General features: G+C 36.4%; 3 protein-coding genes across 3 annotated transcripts; 2 read left to right on the forward strand and 1 right to left on the reverse strand.

Annotated features, from left to right (window-relative positions):
* The first annotated feature begins 2,818 nt into the window (after positions 1–2,818).
* On the forward strand, positions 2,819–14,165 carry slc43a1b (solute carrier family 43 member 1b). The gene is made up of 15 exons (XM_059554428.1): positions 2,819–3,029; positions 6,579–6,736; positions 6,850–7,036; positions 7,188–7,243; positions 7,440–7,516; positions 10,157–10,249; positions 10,375–10,508; positions 10,634–10,785; positions 10,864–11,010; positions 11,294–11,329; positions 12,164–12,296; positions 12,388–12,517; positions 12,852–12,925; positions 13,313–13,436; positions 13,565–14,165. Exons 2-15 carry the CDS (start codon positions 6,583–6,585, stop codon positions 13,754–13,756), a joined length of 1,689 nt encoding a protein of 562 aa, XP_059410411.1. The 5' UTR covers positions 2,819–3,029; positions 6,579–6,582; the 3' UTR covers positions 13,757–14,165.
* Positions 14,166–14,772: 607 nt separating this feature from the next.
* LOC132143849 (mediator of RNA polymerase II transcription subunit 19-B) lies at positions 14,773–17,753 on the reverse strand. The gene is made up of 6 exons (XM_059554430.1): positions 17,433–17,753; positions 16,512–16,634; positions 16,198–16,331; positions 15,929–16,025; positions 15,752–15,846; positions 14,773–15,140 (listed from the first exon to the last, which is right to left on the reverse strand). The coding sequence occupies exons 1-6, from the start codon at positions 17,635–17,637 to the stop codon at positions 15,075–15,077; spliced, it is 720 nt and encodes a 239-aa protein (XP_059410413.1). The 5' UTR covers positions 17,638–17,753; the 3' UTR covers positions 14,773–15,074.
* A 314-nt stretch (positions 17,754–18,067) lies between these two features.
* Positions 18,068–23,098, forward strand: tmx2b (thioredoxin-related transmembrane protein 2b). The gene is made up of 8 exons (XM_059554429.1): positions 18,068–18,411; positions 19,373–19,433; positions 19,778–19,891; positions 20,110–20,186; positions 20,604–20,710; positions 21,536–21,601; positions 21,682–21,811; positions 21,946–23,098. Exons 1-8 carry the CDS (start codon positions 18,223–18,225, stop codon positions 22,126–22,128), a joined length of 927 nt encoding a protein of 308 aa, XP_059410412.1. The 5' UTR covers positions 18,068–18,222; the 3' UTR covers positions 22,129–23,098.
* Positions 23,099–23,794: the final 696 nt, after the last annotated feature.

Genomic DNA, 23,794 nt, shown 5'->3' on the forward strand with positions numbered 1-23,794 from the left:
CAGCCGCAGAGCCCGAGCCAATTCAGGACGTCGAGAGCGCGACTGACCAGGTGTGTGAGCCAGCAACACCGTGCATCGTGGGAGTCTTAGTGGAGATCGACGCCCTGCCCACACTTCCAGGCAGGGTGTGAGCTGTATTCGGTCTCGGGAAAGGATATGGAGCAACTTATGGACCTTATGGACTGGTCTATGGAGGTATGCCCTGTATTCTCTGTTTCTCCACTGGTTCCATCCAGCCCTGATCCCCTTGTATACCCTCTCAGTCTCCCATTCCCACCTCCTCCAGTCAGTTCCTCTGCTCCATTTCCGCTGGTTCTGCCCAGCCCAGAATTTTCTTTTTCTCCGCTGGTTCCACCCAGCCCTGAGCTTTCTGTTTCTCCGCTGGTTCTGTCCAGCCCTAAATTTTCTGTTTCTCAGCTGGTTCCGTCCAGTCCTGAATTCTCTGTTTCTCCGCTGGTTCCACCCAGCCCTGAATTTCCTGTATCTCCGCTGGTTCCACCCAGCCCTGAATTTCCTGTATCTCCGCTGGTTCCACCCAGCCCTGAATTTCCTGTATCTCCGCTGGTTCCGCCCAGCTCTGAACTTCTGCCCATCCTTCCTCTCTCTCCTCCTCCTAGACCAGCCAGTTCCTCGTCATCCCTGCTGGTGCCAGTCAGTCCCGCAGCTCACCCTCAGTCTGCGCCATCTGGGCACGATGGTTCGCCGCTGGACTGCCAGTCTCCAGCTCCGCCTTGGTGTGTTAAGGCCCTGTCTCCGCCTCCAGCCTCCGAGCCCTGGACTCCTCCTCGGTCCTTCGACCCAGCGGCTCCGCCTTGGCTCTTAGCTCCCTCGTCTCCACTGTGGCCTGGCATCCCACCTGCTCCACCGGGCTCCCTCGTCGGCCCATTCTCCACCATGGCTCCTCCTGCCGTCGACTCCACCATGGATCTCCGTCCTGGCTGGTCTCCGGAGGACCATCTACTATTCATTCATTTATGTACAATAGGTGTACCCATTTCTGTGTTGTGCCTATTTCATAATGTTTTTAAGTCTGGATTCTCTTTGTTGACTTCTGAAGAAAAATGAAAATGATTAGAAATGTGATCAGCAGTCTGACTTCTTAGCAGACTCTTTTAGAGTAGCTCTGTAAAGATAAACCCCACAAAGCTTACTGTGAGGACTGGACATTTTTTAATTTTCTTACTTTTTCCTGAAATCACCCATCTTGTATATGACAACTTATAATAATCTAGTTAATAAAAGGGTTAAAAATATTTTATAAAGTCTACAGGTGCTTCTCAATAGATTAGAATGTCGAGGAAAAGTTAATTTATTTCAGTAATTAAACTCAAATTGTGAAACTCATGTATTAAATAAATTCAATGCACACAGACTGAAGTAGTTTAAGCCTCTGGTTCTTTTAATTGTGATGATTTTTAATATTAGAATTATTATATTAGAATATGATGACATGCCAATCAGCTAATCAGCTCAAAACACCTGCAAAGGTTTCTTGAGCCTTCAATGTACAGTATAATGGTGAGTGATGTCAGAAAAATAAAGAAAGAAAACATACCTTGGTTTACAATATCTGCTCGGAAGATGCTAGCAGCTCTTTCCCCTCCCTGCTGATAGATGCCCACTAGCTCTTCTGATTTGGCCCAAACTTTGATCTCTGAACAGTGCCCGCCGTTTCCTCTACAGATGCACAAATCACTTTTGCACCATTTGTCACACAGATATGTGGCATAAAAGAGAAGGCGCTCAAAACTTGTCATTTGCAAGCGATAAACTGCTTTGAGACTCGTAGCAGCAGATTCACGCCGTTGTCGTTATACACTTGTGTTTGTGCTAGAAAAAGCATCCAAGAAAAAAAAAATATATATGTAATAAAACATTCTGCAAGTTTGCAAATACCATTTCAAGAATTCACATACTGATTTGCGGATGTACAAAATTTGTCTGTGACTTCACATTTTATATGCAGTGTGTGGATGTGTTTTGCACCATATTCATTGCAGCAATAGTAGCACAACATGTGAGCGTACCAGTTTCTTGATTTGTGACTCGTAGAATAGGATTTGTGCACCTGCAGTGGAGTAAAAGTTTGCAATTTTGTCTGTGACTTCAAATTTACTTGTAAACATTTGTGGCAATTCTCTACAACTACAAATTCCACTGTCACAGATGCTCAGTAGTTTTGCACCAAAAATACCTTCATACTATTGGCCTTACTATGAGCAGATTGAGGGACAATCAATGCATTGGAGAATACTGTACAGTGGACATAAATGAAAATAAACGAAGTTGCTTGTCAGGTTTCAATAACAAGCAACCATATGTTTCAAAATAAGCCTAGAAAACGCAACACGCAACCCAGGATTTTTTCACACAACTTTACAAGAAAAAATAATTAAAAGAGAGAAGCTCAAAGTCGCGTATAATATGAGGACTTGGTAACTCTTGCTTTGACAGTAGCTCGCCTGCTTTGATTTTTTTTTTTTTTCGATTTTTCAGTAAATCAAGCTAACGTTACTTTAGCCGTGAAGCGCAGGTCGTTAGAAGTTTTTGTAGTGTTAGCCTGATAATATTTTCAAGACCCAGCCAAGGTCCATCCACTTGGAGATTTCTCTCGCCACATGTCGTTAAACATTAATTATAACCCTCTCTGCAGCCAGGTAAGGCAACTTTCTTCGCTTATGCCCACATGAGGGCGCAGCTGACGCTGTGAATGATCTCCCAGGCCTCGGCACTCACAATCCAGTCGCGTGCGCTCTTTGGGAAACATCCATAAAATTGAGTTTGGTTTGGAAAGGTGGGGAGGGTCAATGTCGAGGGCCATTTATAGACAAAACGATCAGAGAGAGAGAAAGAGCATACAAAACTTGACATATCCTTTTTAGTTTCCACAAACGTGCAATAAGCCTACAACCTCGACTGCACGAAAAGAAAAACGCTCAATTATAGCAGCACTTAGCGCTGGAAAGGATAAGTAACACTGAGGAACCAGACACATGCCATTGCTATAAATAACAGTACATTAGACAGTGGTAAGTTCACTCTCTCCATGTTTTCAAGATTTTGGAAACTTGTCTCAAGAGACAAGTTAACAAATGAATGTCATGTTTTTATTTTATTTTTATTTTTTTAAACAATTTATTAAGATTTGCAAATGCATAGGCTACCTGACAACATTTTCCCCCTCCCTTAATCATTTAATTTTCTAAAACGATTGTACTTTTGTGGCATAAAGAAGCTTAATTTGTAAATGATAAAGTAAAAGATGTGATTGCATTTGATTTTTTAATCTTGAAATGTATATTTGAGATTATATTTTTATAATTTTGGGGCGTGCGTTTTAGAGCATGATGCATTCATTTATAAACACGTAAGATTACGCAGTCCAATGCAATAATGAAAATGACTATGTAGTATGCATTAAACTAACCTTTCTTACAATAGATAGGCAATTATTTATGGTCTCATGTGCGGGCGGTGTGCTTTTTACTTTAGGAAACTGAAGTGCGCACGTGCACTTACAGTGAGCTGCTGAGCACGCGGTAGCAGCTGCAGTCAGTGTGAAGGAAACAGCTGTGTGTGTGTTTGTGTTTGTGTATGTATGTGTGTGTGTTTGTGTGTGTGTGTGTGCGCGGAGGTTTTTGACCTTTCGAAACTGTTAATCTGTCTTGAGTGGAAGCTCCATTTACTTGGTAGCCTAAATCGTTGCACAGTTAATTTTTTTTTTTTTAAATGATTAATACAGAGGCCATATGGATCACTCTGATGGAGGAAAATAAATATCTCAACCTTTTGCAGTCCCTTGAGAAAAATCATTCGCTTTTCCTCAGAAAACGTTTCGTTCTTCTCGAAGTTCCTAGTGCACCTGAAAAGAGCGTGAAAGAGTCCAATTCAGCCCTTGCGGTGTTCTGGTGTTTAGGGCTCGCGCAGAACAACGAATTTGCATTTTTTTTGCTCTAGTATCGACAAATACACACAAAATATGTCAAAATACCCGTCTTGGAAAGTATGTTCGAAAAAACTTTCGAGTAGTATGTCTTCAGCGAAAGTAAACAGTTGAGAAAAAAATAGTATGTGTATTAATGTTTATCCAAGAAAAAGAAAGAAAGAAAATCACTCACTGCTCTTGACTGAATTACTTTGTAGTTTTAACAAGAATAAATGCACAGTCAAAACAACAATTATTCAGACACCATACATATATATATATATTATATATATATATATATATATATATATATATATATATAATTTTTTTACTAGTAGGTGCAGGACACTATGAAATTGCTAAAAAAAATTAATTACTAATGTGACCTTTTCACACCACAGACTGAACAGAATTAAGCATATGTTAATATTGTCATATTAACAGTTGTATGAAGTTTTGGTGTATTGTAATCCATTACAAATCTTTCTATCAAAGTTATCTGACATTTTCAAGATTAATTTGTTCTGACAGTTTAACACTGAGTTGTTGTCATATTTTATTACCATTTTCTAAACCATAGCAAATAAACTGTGATAATGTGAGAAATGTTGAAGGTGTCTGAATAAATTTTGGTTTGATTATATATTTAATTTTTACAGTGAAGACTATGCAGTGCTATTTTACATTTAATTATTCGGTTTCTGTACCTGGACACTTACAAACTTGAAAAAACTCAAACATTGTGTTAATAGCACAAATAAATAAATAGAATGTACATAAAAATTAAACTATTTCAAACAGGGCCCACTGTACACCCTGCAACGGGGCCCCGCAAACCCCAGCTACGGCACTGCTTATTATTATTATTATTATCATTAGTTTTTTTTTATGCCAAATTTCACTACGTTTCTTGTCATCCTGTAAAACCTGTTAAAAAAACGTTTCGTAGCCTTATTTTAGAAATCCCGGAGGGAGCATGGGAAATCTATGGAAGCACATTTCCATCACTGAATAAAAAAAGAAAAAAGGAAATTGCGACTTTTTATCTCACAAGTCTGACTTTTTTTCCCAATTGTGAGATTTTTTTTGGGGAAAAGACTGATATGTTCTCAGAATTGCTAGTTTGTATCACTCAATTCTGAGAAAAAAAAAGTCAGAATTGCGAGATAATAGTCAGAACTGTGAGGGGGGAAATCGCAATTTTGAATTTTTTTGAGACCCACATAACAACAAAAAACAGGCTACAGAAGTTGTGCTTCTCATCAACACTTAGCCTATGTGTGTAAGTTATGAAGAGTAATTTAAATAACAGCTTTTACGTAGCTTTCACATGTGTCATGAGCTTGATGGTTGCAGTTCAGTAAGTGATGGGTACTCATCGTATAACAAAAGATTCTCTGATAGATTCAGCGAGTTCTTTCAATGAAATATTCATCAGACTGATCCAAATCATTAACTCCTAAATATGAGTCTTTTTGTGCAATTCATTACAACTACATACTCTTAATAGTTGCTGGTCACATTGTATAGAGGGGTGGCAATCTCATATGTGTGGTGTTTCACGTCACGTCACTAATGAACTTTATGTGCTTCTTATTATTGCAGATGTGCTGTATATCAGTAAAAAGTGCACTCTTGCTTAACAGGGAACTGTGTTTTTCTGTTCCAATAAATGTTAGTGTAGAAACAGTTCATACATTGACTGCCTTTCTACTATTCTCCGATATGTCTGTCGATAATATTCAGTTAGGAGTTTGTAGTTAGATTGGGAAGTTATTACATTGTTTTATACAATGAATTACAGTATTTGTCTGACATTTCTCTTCATTCTAGTGGTAATGATACAGATACACTTTACAGCAGGATCCAACTCCATATCACAGCAATGTTTATTCTATGTGTTGGTTAAATCTGGTGTGCCATGAAGGTCTGTGACTATTTCTGGTGTCAGCAGGACAGGGGGTGTGTGGACATGTGCTCTATGCGTAATAAAAAATACCTTGACCTGTTTTATCCATGTGATGAGGCCAAGTAGAAAAAGCTGCGTTCAAAACATAAACTGATATAAATCACGTGTAAATTCACAGAATTTTTTTTTCAACCGAGATACTTGAGCAATCATTTGCATTCTGTCCTAAATCATGGTCTCCCATCTCATTTTGCAACATACTGTAGACATGCTGTTCAAGAATGTACTGAACAAAGAGGACAAGTCTTGACATATATTTGTAACAGTCCTTCCCTCCCCTGAATTCTTCTCATTTCGGCTGTTCACACTCAAGCAATAGATGAATAAACCTCAGTGTCCTGAATGAGTGCAAGTTCATGGTGTGAAAGGGTGTCTGTTCATAAATTCGTACATTAACTGTTGTGGTCTTCTGTACATATTCAGGCATGAATAAGTCTCAGATGCAGGCAGGATTTTTTTTTTTTTTTTTTTGAAGGGGTTGGGTATAAATTTGGTATAAAGTAGGGTCTCAAAGACATGGAGAAAAGTGTCAAATTTTCACTTCCAGTTTTATATTTTATGTTTGCATTTAAATGGATTTAAGTGTTCAAATGTTTTGTGTTGTGTCCTAATGGTCCAAGCCTGAATTGTTGTATTAACATCATGTAGAATTTATCCATTCTTTTGGTTTCTTTCATTCTCCAGTGCAATGACTCCGCCGCTCTCACAGGCCTACAGGAGGCGCTGGTGGATGGCTGTCACATCAATCATAGAAAACCTGCTCTTCTCTGCTGTATTGCTGGGTTGGGGCTCCCTTCTTATCATGCTGAAGAATGAGGGCTTCTACTCGCACCTGTGTACAGGTACATGATTAGAAGATATCCACACTGACAGACAAAGTCTTGTTCAGAGCAGTTTTATAAAATGGCAACATGCAGAGGTTTAATGTTTCTAATTCTTCCTGTGATACTATTAGAGAATGTCACAGAGACTCACACTAATGTGAGTTTGACGGAACGGACGGTTTGGCTGAGCTGTATTGAGCAGGAGGAGATTCTGAATCTGGGCTTTACGATTGGCTCGTTCATCATCAGTGCAGCCACTCTGCCGCTGGGTATTCTGATGGACAAGTTTGGACCACGTCCAATCAGATTGTTTGGCAGGTGAGAGACATACAGATATTAGTATGAAGCCAGATTTCGGTAAAGTTTTCAACTCTAGAAGGTCAGAATTACAGCCTACTTTCAATACTACTCATGCCCTGCAACCCACATCTTGGTCACTTCCACCAACTCTGTTTTATGACTCTTGTAGTTCGTTCTTTGCCTTATCCATGGTTTTGATTGCAGTGGCATCTTATGATCCAAAAGGTCAGTGTTAAGCCACATTTAATGGTTTCAGGTGTTCCACAGCCAGAACCAAAATACTATATACAGCATGTACAGTAGAAGTATAATGAAACTATATATACATACAGACCCATAGCTAAATTATTCCAAATTAGTTAATCTATATATTTAAAGTTTTATAAGCAAAGAAGGCATTGTTTCTTCTTTGCATTCACAGTGTTATCAGCTATCATATTTATTGCTGTGTCCATGAATGGGTTCGGAGGAATCTGTCTAACCTTCACTTCACTCACAGTAAGACACCTGTTCTATATTCTGAAGTCCTATTGAAGTTTTAATGTATTTGGGGTCAGTTTAATCATTTTTTCAGTGGGTGGTGGTCATGTTGACATTCAACTCTCTATTGTTGTTAAAATGTGTGTGTGTGTGTGTGTGTCTATAACACTACTATTAAAAAAGGTTGTTGTTTTTTAATTGATTTAATATATATATATATATATATATATATATATATATATATATATATATATATATATATATATATATATATATTACTACAATTTAAAATAACTGTTTTCCATTTGAATATATTTTAAAATACATTTTATTCCTGCAGTGGCAAGAATTTTCAGCATCATCACTTCAATGTAACATGATCAATCAGAAATATTTCTCATATGCTGATTTGCTGCTCAAGAAACATTTTTTATTTTTATGAATGCTGAAATAATGTTGTCATAATGTTTGTGAAAACTGCACTACACTACCATTTAAAAGTTAGAAGTGAATCAGATTAAAAAAATAAATAAATAAAATAATAATAATAATAATACTTTTATCCAGCAAGGATACATTTCTATTAAATACTGTTCTTTAGAATTTTCTATTCATCAAAAAATTGTGGGAAAAAAAATAAATGTATAGATTTTCACATAACGAATAAGCTGCATAAACTGTTCAGCATTGAACACTGAAAATCCAGCTTCTGATAGCTTTTGCCATGACAGGAAGAAATTCCATTTTAAAATATATTAAAATAGAAAACAGTGATTTTAAATAATATATTTTTCTATATTAATATAAGTTTGTGTGTACATCTGAAAGTTGTTGGAATAATCTCTGTATGCATGTCTGTGGACATGTGTAAGGGGAAATGCACTTCCCGTGTTGCTGGTCACTTCAGTGCTGCACATGTTTTCCATCCCCTCGCTCTACAGTCTGGCATGCCGATCTCAGCCAATCACAGCACAGATCTGTCTTCACGCCCTCTACTCCTCCAAGCCCACTGTCTCCCAACCTAACATGCACTGTCCTTGCTTTCCCCTCACGTGTCCCCCTTATTTTTATTCTACCTAGAATGTATTATAAATGTTCTAAGATGAATTCATATACGGAGTGTATTATGTAATTCAATTCATGTATCCTAGTATTTATGTTATCCCAAAGTTCACAACCAATTTAAAACTTGTTAGTATACAATTAAAATGATCAATTTACAGTAATCCAACATAGATCTGAACATATTATTTATATATATATATAAACAACGGAAATTACAAGATTTACAAATCTGGATTTGACTGGATGATAAAAAGAGGATATTAAAGCAGAAACAGTTTGTTTCTTGTTGTGCTTGACTTGTAGATATGATACATTATTTGCCAGTTAGATCATTTTGTCTTAAAAACATGCAAACATTGCCACAATGTCCCCTTTTTAGTTTATCAAGTGCACTGATCTTTTCCACCCTCCTCTTTCTGTCCTCTTGTGTCTGTGATCTTTGTGTGTTTACTGTCCGGACTGTCAAATTTCATAGTTGCATATTGGCACACACACACACACACACACACACACATATACACATACACAAACACATACGGAGTTGAACTTAGATAAAAAACCTGAATCATGAATTTTATATGAGCTCTGCATGTAATGTATATGAACCGTGTGTATAATATAATGAAACGAGCAAACTACTGTTTGAATAGTTTTAGATAGAGCATGGCATTTCACCCTGAAGGACATGTCAGCTTCCTGAAAGTATTTCATTTCAGCAACCTATTCATGTGCTAAAATATTACGTTTATATTTAAGAGATGGCAATGAACTGTCTGTGTTTGCGTCAGTCTGAATAGCGACATCTATGTTTGTGTGTGTGTGTGTGTGTGTGTGTGTATGTGTTTATCTGCTTGGAGTGGTAGAGCATTGTTGGTACAACAGCACAGGAGTATGCGTAGCTCAGCATTTGATCATCCCCACAAATATATTATGCTATGCTGAATGATTTAAATAAATCAGAGCTAATTATACACTCAGAAAAAAATGGTACAAAACTATCACTCTTTCAAAAGGTATTTACTTTTAAAGTACTAATAAGTACCTTTAAGATACTAATATTTACTATTTATTGTTAAATAAGGTACAAAGATATACCCTAATAACAAACGAGTGGAACATATTCCTGATTTTTAATCACGTATCTCAGCCTGTGAATGTCTGCATGTATGTAATGAAATATAATTTTATGTTATATAATAAATATAATTACATATTAAACAACTATATTTTTATAGTATTAGTAGTTATAATTTAAAAAAAATATATATATATATATATATATATATATATATATTCATAATAATATTATTTTATTTTTGCATATCATTTATTTAATGTACTACTTGTATAATAAAAGCAATTATGTATAATAATTATATTTAAATAATAAATCAATTAAATTCTGCATGTATTTATTATGTAGACTATAACATCACTGCAGGAGGAGTTATGTCTTCGCTTATGTGTGGCTGAAGGCTGTTTTTAACTTCCAGCTAATCATGCTCTCTAGTGGCAATAGACAAACATTACAGTTTGAATACATACATTCATACATTTATTTATGCTTCTTTTCTTCATTTTTGATTTTCTCAGTTGCCAAATATGTTTGGAAATGTGCGGTCTACGATTCTTTCGCTCATGATTGGCTCGTACGCCTCCTCTGCTGTCACCTTTCCAGGAGTCAAGGTAGAGATTGTTTAATTAAGCTACAAACAAGTTCAAGCAACTTAACTGTATTTAGACATTCTGCACAAATGTGTTTGTCTTGCAGTGCAGCATATGAACATGACTCTTTCTGCCTTGTCCTCTAGCTGATCTATGATCTGGGTGTCTCATTTTCGGTTATATTCTGGGTATGGGCTGGGTTTGCCTGCCTCGTCTTCCTTAACTGCTTTATTAACTGGCCGGGAGAATCTTTTCCTGGCCCTGAGGACATCAGATACACGTCAGTACATGTCAAATACATACACTGTATGCCTAAAAAAATGATAAGACCTAAACATCACATACAAAAGATTTGTCTATTGTTGTAAAACCGTGCATTAATTTCTGTTCCTCTTGATTTCACAGTACAATGGTGAAGTTGAGAAGTGAAGTAGCGGACCAAAAGATGACTGAAGAAAGTTCTTTCACTCAGGAGACTTCAAAAGAGCAAGAGGCGACCAAACAGCAACCATCCACAGATGAAGCTCCCAGCGATGGACCAGCTGCTCAGAGCCAGGGCAAGTCTCACAAACACACCAAATGATGGAGAGTCTGATAATAAAATAATCTTTATGTTGTCAATGTTCGGACAGCAGGATCTCCTCCCTTTATCCGTTCTGTGTGCTCACCTATTTTCCTGTGGAGCATCATCACCATGGCGATGACACAGCTCCGTCTCATTTTTTTCATGGGTGCCATGAATAAGATGCTGGAGTTCCTCGTTACCCACGGTGACCCTAATCGTGAGCATCAGCTGAACATTTCAATAATTTGTTTTGAATGAAATAAAAAAATATGGAAGAAAATGATTCTGTTCTTTAAAATGTGTTTTCATAACTTTGCTTATGGACAGATGGGAAAATGTAATGACACAAGCCTAAAGGCGTTTGCTATAGTTTTGCAGAAGCATGTGTTAGTGGTGGGTGTTTGTAAGTGAGTAGTAAAGTTAGTGGTTTAAATTGTCTTTATATTGCATTATTATATTATATATTATTTATATTGCACTTCCTGTTTGTGTCTGTTTAGCCTCAGAGGAGTTGGTGAAGGAGGCAGAGGAGAAAGGTGAGAAAAGTCATATTATTTTTGGTTTGTAACAAACATACTACATACAAACATACAAACAAACACACTTAAAGGGACAGTTCACCAACATGGGAAAATTCTTCATTGACTCACTATCTACTTGTTCCAAAACCTGTATGAATTTCTTTCTTCTGTCGAACACAGAATGAGATGTTTTGAAGAACGTCTGTAAACAAACAGTGACTTTCATTTGGATTGGAAATCAATGGCTACCATCAATTGTCTGGTTACCAACATTCTTCAAAACATTTTATTTTGTGTTAAACTCAATAAAAAATTCAATGCAAGTAACTCAATACAGGTTTGGAACAAGTGAATGGTTAGTTAATGATGACAGAATTTTTGGCTGAACTGTCCCTTTAATGTATCATATTATATTAAAAAACTAAATATCAAACCAGGGAGAAATTTGAAGGAAGATAGCTCAACCAAGCGAACCTTGACCTTGACACCAGTTGGTAAAAATTGTAAAATGTCTCGCTAAAGTTAAATTACTTCTGATAAAATAAAATTTAGTTTCATTTATTTTGTTTAATATGTAATGTATCAGTATAAGTATCAAGCAGTCCAATATCAGAAATATATGGCAACAGTATTCAGGGAAGTGCTTGTATAGTGAGTGGAATATGAAGTGTGTGTGTGTGTGTGTGTGTGTGTGTGTGTGTACTGGTATATATTTATATTGAAGACACAAATGTGTATAATGACATGGGTACAACAATGTCAACATGGTTTATAAGGACACTTCCTCTTTATGCCAGTGGAGAGTCCCAGTAAACCACAAATGCAAGTGTGTGTGTGTGTGTGTTATAGTGAATCTCTACTCGTCCATCTTTGGCACTCTTCAGCTGCTCTGCCTGGTTTCCTGTCCTCTGATTGGCTACATCATGGACTGGAGAATGAAGGAGTGTGAGGACGTGGTGAATTCAGCCAAGGGAGAAAAAAGGTGAAGGTGGTGAAAGAGAAGGAGAGAAATGTTCGCTTACTTTGATATGTCAGTTACATTGTTAACTGTATCCTTTCCTTGTTTTCTTCAGTCCCTCAGGGCCTCAAAAAAGGGACAGAAAGATCCAGAAACTCGCCAACGCCATCAGAGCTTTCATTTTTACGAACACCCTGCTATTCATCTTTGGCATCATCTCTCTCATAGACAATCTACCCGTACAGGTTAGACACAATGTCACAAATTCACTTATTTGTTCAGAAATACTGCAGAATGTTATATAGAATGTATTCATATACAACTCTTCACTTATATTAATTTAATTTAATTTACCATATATGACTTTGCACCAGATATCTTTTTAATTTTTTTTTTAATTATATAGTTTTGCACTTATCCATAATATTAGATTATATAATCATATACATTAAATTATTATTAATAATAATAATAATAATAACATTTTAAAAACTTTTGACCTTGCTGTGTTTATGCTGCAAAACATGAAAATGTTGATGACCATTAATTATTATATTTCTTTTTCTTCTTTCTGATCAGGTGGTGTCATTTGTTCTTCACACTGCAGTCCGGGGTTTTATTCACTCCTGCTGTGGTGGGCTCTACGCCGCTGTGTGAGTTTTTACGTTTTTGAAATGTTTTGAAATTGTGTGTTTGGCATTTTTATTACTTTTTTGTCTTCATAGTTTTTATTACATTTTAGTTTGAGTTATTTTAGTTTCTGTTATTCTAGTACTTTAAACAAAACTGATAAATGTTGCCATGTTGGCATCTACGTAAGTGAATTAAAATAAGTTTAAGGTTTTTTATATTTTAGTTTTCAGTTAATATTTATATTATGAAAATGTTTTTTTGGTTGTTGTTGTTTTTAAATGGGTTTTAGTTTTAGTTAATGATAATACTCCGATTCGAATCCCAAATAACTGTTAAAAATAGTTCCTTAAGTTGCATATGTGTAATATTTGCAGTTCAGTTTATCCTGTGTTTATTTGTATATTTAGCTACCCAACCAATCACTTTGGCACTCTGACGGGCTTGCAGTCCATGATCAGTGCTGTGTTTGCCCTCCTACAACAACCACTCTTCATGTGCATGGTGGGACCATTGAAGGGTGATCCTTATTGGGTGAGACACCAATACACCATTCATGTGCAGAGCAAATGTGTATATACACATTTGCATTTAAGTAGTGCAGGTCAACAGAATCAAGATTTTGGATGAAGTACCAAACATAACACTTTTTGAATCAACAGATCAACATGAGCCTGCTTGTGTTCTCATTGGTTGGATTCCTGCTGCCGGGATACCTCTTCTACCACCGAAGACAAATTACAAAGGAGAATGCAGCACTTGATAGTCTGTCAGTGAGCCAGTCAGCGCAGGAGAGCAACGGCCTCAGCCAAACAAATGATTCAGCAAAATATCAAACCAACGGGAACGTCTGAGGTGGAAAACATTTAGGATTGTGAATTATACACCAGATTTATGAGTTATGATATAATGGCACTTCAGAAACTGAATTATTGGCCTTCATGTTTAGTCAATGTTGAGTCGACAAATATAAAACAGTGTTAAAAAAACAAGCAAATGTGCAATTTAAAGCATCAGACAAGACTTCGACTATGTGACTGGTCAGGAAGTATTTTCAAGGCTTTTATTATCAATCAGAAAAACATTATGCCATGACCTACAATATATAGTTTGCAGTTTTCTCCATTTATTATTATTGCATCGGCACTTTGAGATTTCCATCTAAATGGTAGCAGAACCAGAAGGCGTTAAATATGATCAAAAACATCGACTCTTCCTTCCGTGAAGCACCTCCTGCCTCGTCACTTTTGTTAGTCCGTATGAATAAAAATTTGCTCTATTAAGAAAATCAGTGTTACTGTGCACAATTGATCAGTGCATTTTATACCAAAGACAATCATTTTGTTCATAATCTTTAATCAAAACTTGATCTAACTTGCTGAGATACTATAAAAGGGGAACTTGACCTTCAGTCTCAAACAAAAATGACTGAACTTGTATTCTATCATGTTATGATCTTTATGGATGTGCAGGACACAGACATATTCAAATTCACTAGTATGCCTAGTCAAAAAAATTTTGAAATGAAATGTCCTTCTAAAGGGTTATCCTCATCCTCCTTCCTTCAAGACTCATGTAATGCTCACTTTACCTTGATATGGATCATTTTAATATTAAACCTTTTTTTTTGCCATCCCTCTCTCACTAAACTTGATGGAAATGCAGCTTTATATGACAAATGGTAAATGATTTGTTTTATCGCAGAGGCCAGTTTTGCACTGTATTTTTTTGTTTCAGAAGTGCTGTTTTGAATGTTACAGAACTGTAATCATGTGATCGGTTTCAATGATTTTACTGACTGTTCAACATAATGGTGCTTGTACTGTGCACACAACTGTAAATATGCTTGAAAGAAAAAATAAATCAAATATTTTCTCTCAAATCAGCCCATTTCTCAGCTGACTGTTTTATTTGTAAAAAAAAAAAAAAAAAAAAGGTTTTTAAAAAGTTGAATGAAAAATGATTCTTCATACTCATAAATAGACACAGAGGCACTAAGACACAAAATATAACAGATACGATGTTTACCAGGTGTTCTGGTACATTATATAATGATATACTCTCACACATATATACACACACATCTGAGTCACTGTAACATTAAATCTGTGACGTCTTTAAAAAGGCCCAATTGTCCAGCTTGTGCTTCTCTTCTTCTCGCTCCTCGTGTTTTCATCTCAGACTGCTGCCGCTGGGCTGAGCTCCAGTCATGCCTGGATGATCAGGGCTGTGGCGATTCTGAACATGGACAAATAACAATATTGTATTTTATCAGAGATATCAGGTGTACTACTTATCACGATTGAATTAATAATGTATGAACAAATCAAAAACATACTCTACTGTTAGAAGTTTTACGGTGGGAAATGAATACTTGTACCAAGGATGCATTAAATGTATTAAAACTGACAGTAAAGACATTCATAATTTGACAAGATATTTGAAGTTCTGATAAATACAGTTCTTTTGGACTTTCTGTTAATAAGAGAATAGTGGTTTCCATAAAAATATTAAGCAGTTGTTTTTTTTTACCTTGACAATAATAAGAAATGTTTCTTGAGCAGCAAATCAGTAGATTAGAATGATTTCGGAAATGATCATGTGACACTGTGCCATCACAGGAATATATTACATTTTAAAATATATTCACGTTGTAGTAATATTTCACACCATTACTGTTTTACTGTATTTTCGATAAAAATAAATAAATGGTGAGCATAAGAGACTTCAAAACATTTTAAAAAACCATACTGAGCCCAAAGTTTTTAAACAGTAGCGTAGAAGATTTCTTATAAATTAAGGCCAATTGTAATCTGTAATGTCATATGAAGACCATAACTCCAATTAACCTTTTTCTTCTTCTTATCTTTCTTCTTTTTCTTTCTGTCTGGGTCATCGTCCTTCTTTTTCTTCTTCTTCTTATGGTCTGAATCTGACGGAGTTTCTGTGGTAGAGATGTGAGTTTGACAGTCAATATTTAAGAAAGCAAACGTTCGTTTCTTTGTGTGTTTGTGTTTGACCGTCACCTGGCGGTAAGGGATCCTGAGGCCGAAGATGTTTATGCTTGTGTTTGTTCTTCTTCTTCGGTGGTTGAATGTGCATCAGTCTGTACTGCTCTGGTAACTTTGTCAGAACAGAGAGAGTCATATAAATCTTGCTTGCAAAACAACAACAAAGACATCGACAAACCTCTGAGTACAGTCAAAGCAGAGGCAGCATTAGTTACACTTGCCTCCCTAAATGCTAAGGGGATCCTTCTTTAGCCTCTCTCACAAACAAACAAACACACACTTACAGGGCCAGTATGTAGCCTGAAGCCGGTGAGCATAGCCCCAGTGAGAGGACTGAATGAGTTGTTGCAGACTGGTGGCTTTTCAATGAGAGATCGCAGAGAGCTGTTGTCCTGAATGCCTGGGCTGTCGATCATACCTGGAGTACAGAAGGATCAACAAACTAGGCAGTGGCGGATAGTTAAAGGGATAGTTCACTCCAAAATAATAAAAAAGAAACTAAATGATGACAGAATTTGCATTTTTAGGTGAACTATCCCTTTAAGGTTCTAGAACTACTGTAATATCGGCTGTAAACGGTAAAAGGATGCATACACACCAGGAAGCTCTGGAAGGAAGTTGCTGAGTTTCTCCTTCACCTTCTTTCCGCAGAACTTGTTATAAGCGTGCTCCAGATTGTAGTGTGTGATGAGATTAGTGTGTCCTGTCAGCTCATTCTCCACTGTGAAGAAGACATGAGTGTTAACTGGTTCACAAGGGTGAGATAAACTCTAAAATAACGCACTACCATTACAAAATACACCATAAGTATATTTGGTTACCTTTGACAAATCTGCTGTAATCACTATGTTTTATTTAATTGATAGATTACAACAAGTACCTAACAATAATTACAATTAAAATAATCAAGTTTTAGAATTACCAAAGTTTGAAATGCAAAATGTTCTTCAGGATCCCACTATTTTTAACTAATATATAGCTCGCAGAACAACATGTAATGTATATTCATAATAGAAATTGCCAATAAATTGTAAGATTTTTTTTAAAAATTAATTTTTATTATTTACATGATTTTTTCACTCCGAATCACACATTTATTTTTTTATTTATCTTATCTTATTTTAAAGCTTGTTTTGTCTCAGATGTCCTCTTGGAAGTTTTCTGAGGCCCTCTAGTGGCTAAAAACTATAGCTCTAAATTAAACTATTATTGCTAATAAAAACAAAACCGTAACAAATGAATAGGCCTAAGTGATTTTCTTTTTATTATATTTTTAAATAACAGTGACTATTGTTAACTATTACTATACAGTTTAATATACTATACAGTTAACTATTTTTACTATGTTAATGGCATAACATTTGGTTTGGTACTATGGTTATTATGGAAAAGTACCATGGTTATTTGGACATAGTACCGTGGTATTCTTTGAATTACCATGTAAATACCTGGGTACATGCTAAACAATCACTCTAGCTGACACTCACACAGTACTTTATCATATATTATTATTACTCACGGGGCAGTTCTCGCAGCAGGTAGAAGGGCTCGTTCATTGCCGCGGGTTTCCTGATCGGACCCCCTTCATCCACCATCTGATGCTGGAAACACATCGGGCCCATGTTTTGGGGCACCTGAGGCTTCCCGGATCCGAAGCCGAGCGCAGAGGGCCCCGCGGGACCCTGTGAATCAGGCTGACCATACAGAGAGAAGATCTCGGTCATGATGGTGAACCTACACTACGATGTTATTACTGTGTGGACGTCTGTCTTGGCTTTGCTAACGTTACTGCAGAACGACGAGCTGTTGACAATTGCTTCCGGTTGTTTGGGGAAATTTACCGTAATTTATCAAGCAACGTTACGTGATCTTATTGTACCCAGCTCCTAAACTGCACCAAATAGACTTATATAATACGCCATAAAAATGCATTAAATTGTATAATTCTGTAGTTTTTCTGCATAAATAATTCTATAAGATGAGACGAATAATTAACATTTGTGTCAGTGACGCATGTCAAAATCGTAGCCGGGAGTTCATGTATTACGGTAAAGAAAAGACGCGACATACTTCCTCTTGTCCTTCCCTTTATGTGACATCACGACCAATAAGCGACGTCTGTTTAGGAACGTGACCAATCAATGGGCGCGTTAAAGAGGCGGGGCGAATTTTTCTTCGTCCGCAGTGACCTCTGTCCCTTTAAATCGTTTAATTCATTTGCCGACGATTATTGTCTCGCATTGATAGCGGCGTTGATGCGGACTCTGCTGTCTCGGATCGTTGCAGCACTTGTTTTCTAAAAAATAAAAATGGCTTTATTGACACCTCTCTTCGCGTTTCTGTATCATTTGCCGCAGGTTTACAAATGGCTCCTAAAGCCATACTACATCGCCTCGTTATTTATGTCTGTCGCGTTCCTGCTGGTCCGCAAGACGCCTGGCATCTGCGAGCATCTTTCGACGCAGCGCGAGGATGGAAATTCATGCGATTTCGACTGGGTATGTATAAAGCAGAACTTTGGGGTTTAACACATGGTTAATGACAACGGATACAGCTAACCTGCTTCGTAACAAGGGGACTGGGCAGTGGCCAGCAGATTTTGGGGGTCGCTATTTAGCTGGCAAGAAAACAAGCCCAATTGAAAAAAAAAAAAGAGTTTGGAGTACCATGGATAAAAATAATGCAAGTGGAAATAAGAAACTTGCCAACGTGTCCCTCGTGTGGTGCATCATTCACTGTTGTGTCTTTATATATATATATATATGTATATGTATGTGTGTATATATATATATATATATATATATATATATATATATATATATATATATATATATATATATTCATATTTGATAAAATTATGTGGGTGCACACAGTGGGTCCAAAACCGTGAACACATACAGCAAACATTGGTAAATAGGGGCACCAGGGATGCCAGGTCAGATGCCAGAAACGTTTCCAGCCCAAAGCTTACTCAAAACCCACCCAAAAGGAATGAAAACTAGCTACATTTTTCCCTTTGCAATCATAGCTGACAGCAGATTTATGTCATTAATTCCCTTTAAAATATACATTTTGTTTGATTTATTCTATGTTTCGAATCTTAGCAAGACTTGTTTATATGTAGTATGCACATATGAAATTATTTGATCTGGATTTTTTTTTTTAATTTTAATTTTCAGCACTTTTCATAAAAAATGTATTTCATCACTTTTTCCATAATAAAACTGATATGTCCAGAAATAATATTTTTTCCATATCATATTGATATTTATCAGAATATTCATTAACCATTTTCATGGAAGGAAATACTTTGAGAATTCATGTAAACACACACACACGCACACACACACACACACACATATATATATATATATACTATTGTTTATATTATTTAAGTTTTATATTATTAAGTGTCTTTACTATATAACATTTATATTAATCTCAGCCTTATTTTTTTAGAGAGAGGTGGAGATACTGATGTTTTTAAGTGCTATAGTCATGATGAAGAACAGAAGAGCAAGTAAGAGTTTCTCCTTTCTTAAAACACTCTTTTCCATCTTTGTGCAATTCTTTTCTCTATAGTATTCTTTATTGACATTCAAATGCCAGCAAATAATCTCTTAACCATCATCAGGGTCATTATGCTAAGGCTGAATGTGAAGGTTTTGTTTCTACACTAAACATTTGGGCACCTGTGAGTGTTTGACGGTTGTGTGTGTGTTTGTTGTTAAATCATTCATTCAGTGTTTCCATACACTCCCCCCCCACCAGCTCTGCTGCTCAACTCTACCTCTTTGAGTATGCATTTTCGTATTACAAAACAGTTCGTTATGAAAATATATTTTTTTTTTCTTTGCTCCCCAGTTACCATCGAGCAGCACTTGGGCAACATCATCCTCTTTAGTAAAGTGGCCAATGTGATCCTGTTCTTCAGACTGGACATACGCTTGGGGCTTCTCTACTTGACTTTGTGTATTGGTCAGTATTTTTATAACAGTCACTCAGTTGGAAAGAACTGTAGACTAAAAATAAATATTAGGCAAATGTAATACAGGTTTATTATAGTTGACTAAATCCAAAAAAAAAAAAAAAAAACTGAAAAGAAAATCTAATTAAAATATGAACAAAAACTATTGATACTATAATACCACTGATGTATTGCGATGGCTGTTAATGTTCTCTAATCATTGATGCAGTTTTCCTGATGATCTGCAAACCTCCGATTTACATGGGCCCTGAATACATCAAGTACTTCAGTGATAAAACCATTGATGTGAGTATGTGATCACACTAGCCAGTTTCCATTGGACACAAGTACTTTAGTCATGGCTCATGAGCTGCTGATTTTCAAAACACGTTTGCACAGAATGGAAAAAGAAGGGAAAGATCTGAACAAGATGAATGAGAATGATGTATACTAGAAGAGCATCAGTGCTGGGCACACTTTATTCTGGGGCATCTCATTGCATACCAATCACTAACATCAAAGGGAACTACTGTAGCTTGCGTGTGCTTGGTTTATTAGTAACAGGATAAATGCTCATTACCATTGCAGCCCAGTATTCTTCGCAAATAAGCCATTTTCAAATTTCAGTCACATAGTTGAACTTTAACTCTAGCAGCCTGAGGAAAATGTCGAGTTCAAATATTTGCTAGTGAGAAAAGATGCTCACTTTTCTTTTGTTTTCAGGATGAGTTGGAGAAGGATAACCGAGTGACCTGGATCGTGGAGTTTTTTGCTAACTGGTCACCAGAGTGTCAGTCTTTCGCCTCAGTCTATGCAGATCTGTCCTTGAAGTAAGAACCTGGCTCTTCATTATGGTTTAAATGTTTTTTGTTGGAAAGAAATGATACTTTTATGCAGAATATACATTCAACTGATCAGAAGCTACAGTAAAACATTGATAATTTGACAGGATATTTATTTCTTATCAAGTATCCTAACAAAAAAATTTTTTTAAACCGTTTGATGTAATATATTTTGAGCTATTAATAATAATAAAAAAATCATTAAGCAGCACAACAGTTTTCAAAATCGATATTAATACAACATTTTTCTTGATCAACAAGAAGCACGCAACATTTGTATTGTATTAAAGGTGCAAAGTTTTTGACTCTACTAAAGCATAAAAATACCATAATATGTTTGCAGATATTTAAGGAACATGCTAACAAGATAAGATAACATAATTGTTTATCTGAAAAACAATGCTACAGTCAGTTGGTTTGTAAAACCCGCCCACTGCCAATTTAGCCAATTGGATTTCGGCATCCTGGATTGCCAGTTAGTGGAAAACACAGCGTATTTAATTTCACTCATGGATAAGTGCGCTCGTTCCTGTTTGTGTCTCAATCTGGAAACCTCATGTGGGTCCAGTCTGAGGAGGAGAGGCCGGGTGAAGAAAACCCTCTCAAATATTTTACACTTGGACTGCAATACCTAGTTCAACCACTCGGTGTCAATCCTACATACTGCACATTTAATATTTCATAATATTATGGTTTAAAATATATTTTTAAACCTTACCGACCTCAATCCTTTGACTTGTACTGTACATCCAGCATCAGTTTCTGTGAATTAAAATATTCTGAACAGAAACAATGAACTTCTCTGTTACTCAGGTACAACTGTGCAGGGCTGAAATTTGGCAAAGTGGACATTGGTCGTTACAGTGAAGTAGCCAAAAAGTAAGTAGCTCTGTTGTGTCTCCGAGCTAATCGTAACAGACTTTAACGATGTGCAATGTTTGCTTTTTTTTCCCCCTCAGATACAGGGTCAGCACCTCTCCTCTCTCAAAGCAGCTGCCCTCTCTAGTGCTCTTCCAGGGAGGAAAGGAAATTATGAGGCGCCCTCAAGTGGACAAAAAGGGACGGGCAGTATCTTGGACCTTCACAGAGGTGAGGCTTAATCTTCAAAAAAAGAGACCTTCAGAAGTGGAAAAACTTTGTCAGAAATATCCTTCAAACACCCTCTTTTAATCTCTGTGTAGGGTTCTGTACTATATAGATAAATGTATTTTTCCTATTTCCAGGAAAACATCATCCGAGAGTTTAACCTCAATGAGTTGTATCAGAAGTCAAAGAAGCTTGGGAAGGTCAAAGGAGAGAAGTTCGAGAGGCCCAGCGAATCTGTGTTTCCCCCTGTGCCTGAAGAGGAAGAACCGGAGGCCGAGACCATCACCGCGATGGACACAGAGAGCAAGAAGGACAAATAGAAAGTGCATGCTGCTGAAGAGCACTGTGAATCACTTTGGGACTGGAACAAAATGATCTAATGTTCAGTATGCAGGGAAAGAGTTATAAACAGGATGATTGTGTTATCGTTTCTTTTTTGTATAACGTATTAAATGCAAAATCAGTCCAATAATATAGTAAATCCTTATATTAATATGTATTTAAATGTCGTAATCATTGATATGCTGGACATAGACGTCCAAACAGCTGTTATTTGGGACATTATTCAGTTTAATTTAATCAAGTTAAACCATTAAACATTGGACATCTACCTCTAATATTGTTGATAATTGTGAAGTGATCATTCGTAAGGGGTTATTTTGATGCATATGCATCACATTGGGGAGCAAACTTTATAGAAGTTGTTTTTCTGTTGAATTGTCACTTGTATTGAGTTTTTTACTACTTTTCTGAGATGGAGCTTGTTTGTGTGATGGTACTGACTTCTAGACTGAATTCGGTGGTCCAGAAAGAGAGGGTCTTTAATGCCAACGGTTTATATTTTGAACATTTACTAAATCTGTAAGAGCAAGATCTCAAGATAATATTCTGTAAAATTTAGTTGTTACTCAGTTACACATTTAATTTCAGAGAGAACATACTGCTATAAAAGTCTTGAATGTTTTGTATATTAGGTTATTATTTGAATTTTCTTTGTGCTGAATGAGTTTAACATTTTTATTTTAAACTGACAGGCACGGAAGAAAGCTGCAGGCAGTCTTCACATTTAGACCGTTTCCAGTCCTTTTACTTTCACTGTTGGAAGCTTTTATTGTCAGTTTGGTTCTGTGGAATCTTCTCATCAATTCCCCAACAAAAACTACTATTGTTTTGTTTTAGTTCCCTATTGAGTAAACCAGACTTGATTTTCCACTAATTTTTTATGAATTGATGACTAAAATGCATTGAGTGGTTGTGAAAGGATGTTTCAATAAAACTCTTTGTTCTTCACATTTTGCTCAGCTTGTGCATTAAAAAAAAATTCTCCAAATTTAGATTTAAGAGAATAACCAAGTAGATGTTTGACAAACTGGTCAGAAGCAGAAACATGCACATCTAAATGACTCCAAGTGTTCAGTTAGCATTTGAGATTTGCGTTCAAACGGTCAAAGCATTCTCAGCGACGACACAAAGCCTGTGTAGTAGCTAACAAAAATATACATAAAAGTTACATTAAACACTTCCCCATAGACCTTTGAGAACCAACTTCACTAATTCCAGAGTAAACACAGGTTCATCGCAACAGGCCGTTTAAAACGGAGTCCCAATAAATATCAAATTTATTAATTAATTAAAATATAAAACTCTGTATAAAAATATACAAATCTGTACGATCCAGCCAATGAAATGAGATCTTTTGGAGCCAGGCGGTTTGTTGGCGTGTAGTATTTTACTAGATCAATTTATTTGAAAATTAAAATGGATATTTCAAAATTCTTCAAAAGAAAATGGAAGTAAAACACCCCCCGCCAACACTTGAACGACAAGACACAACAGCTTCAGGTATCTGTAAATTTTAATCATAGTATTATATTTCTTTTTCAGTTTTAAATTGTGTCTGAGCACAGCGGAGATAGAGGGGATGAACCGAGGGCGGGGCTGAGCGGGTGGGGCGTGAACCTGAGACCCGCAGTGACGGATTGATAT

Source organism: Carassius carassius, chromosome 7 (assembly GCF_963082965.1).
Source record: "Carassius carassius chromosome 7, fCarCar2.1, whole genome shotgun sequence".
Lineage (NCBI taxonomy): Eukaryota > Metazoa > Chordata > Actinopteri > Cypriniformes > Cyprinidae > Carassius > Carassius carassius.

Bases quoted from the DNA above. Each gene is read 5' to 3' on its own strand.
- slc43a1b (XM_059554428.1), top strand. From the start codon at position 6,583: ATGACTCCGCCGCTCTCACAGGCCTACAGGAGGCGCTGGTGGATGGCT. The intron at 11,330-12,163 runs GTGAGAAAAGTC...TGTGTGTTATAG, and splicing joins GAAGGAGGCAGAGGAGAAAG to TGAATCTCTACTCGTCCATC. The intron at 13,437-13,564 runs GTGAGACACCAA...TTGAATCAACAG, and splicing joins TGAAGGGTGATCCTTATTGG to ATCAACATGAGCCTGCTTGT.
- LOC132143849 (XM_059554430.1), bottom strand. From the start codon at position 17,637: ATGACCGAGATCTTCTCTCTGTATGGTCAGCCTGATTCACAGGGTCCC. The intron at 16,026-16,197 runs GTAAGTGTGTGT...GTTCTGACAAAG, and splicing joins TCAGGCTACATACTGGCCCT to TTACCAGAGCAGTACAGACT. The intron at 15,847-15,928 runs GTGACGGTCAAA...TCTCTACCACAG, and splicing joins TCAGGATCCCTTACCGCCAG to AAACTCCGTCAGATTCAGAC.
- tmx2b (XM_059554429.1), top strand. From the start codon at position 18,223: ATGGCTTTATTGACACCTCTCTTCGCGTTTCTGTATCATTTGCCGCAG. The intron at 20,187-20,603 runs GTGAGTATGTGA...TTTTGTTTTCAG, and splicing joins TCAGTGATAAAACCATTGAT to GATGAGTTGGAGAAGGATAA. The intron at 21,812-21,945 runs GTGAGGCTTAAT...TCCTATTTCCAG, and splicing joins TATCTTGGACCTTCACAGAG to GAAAACATCATCCGAGAGTT.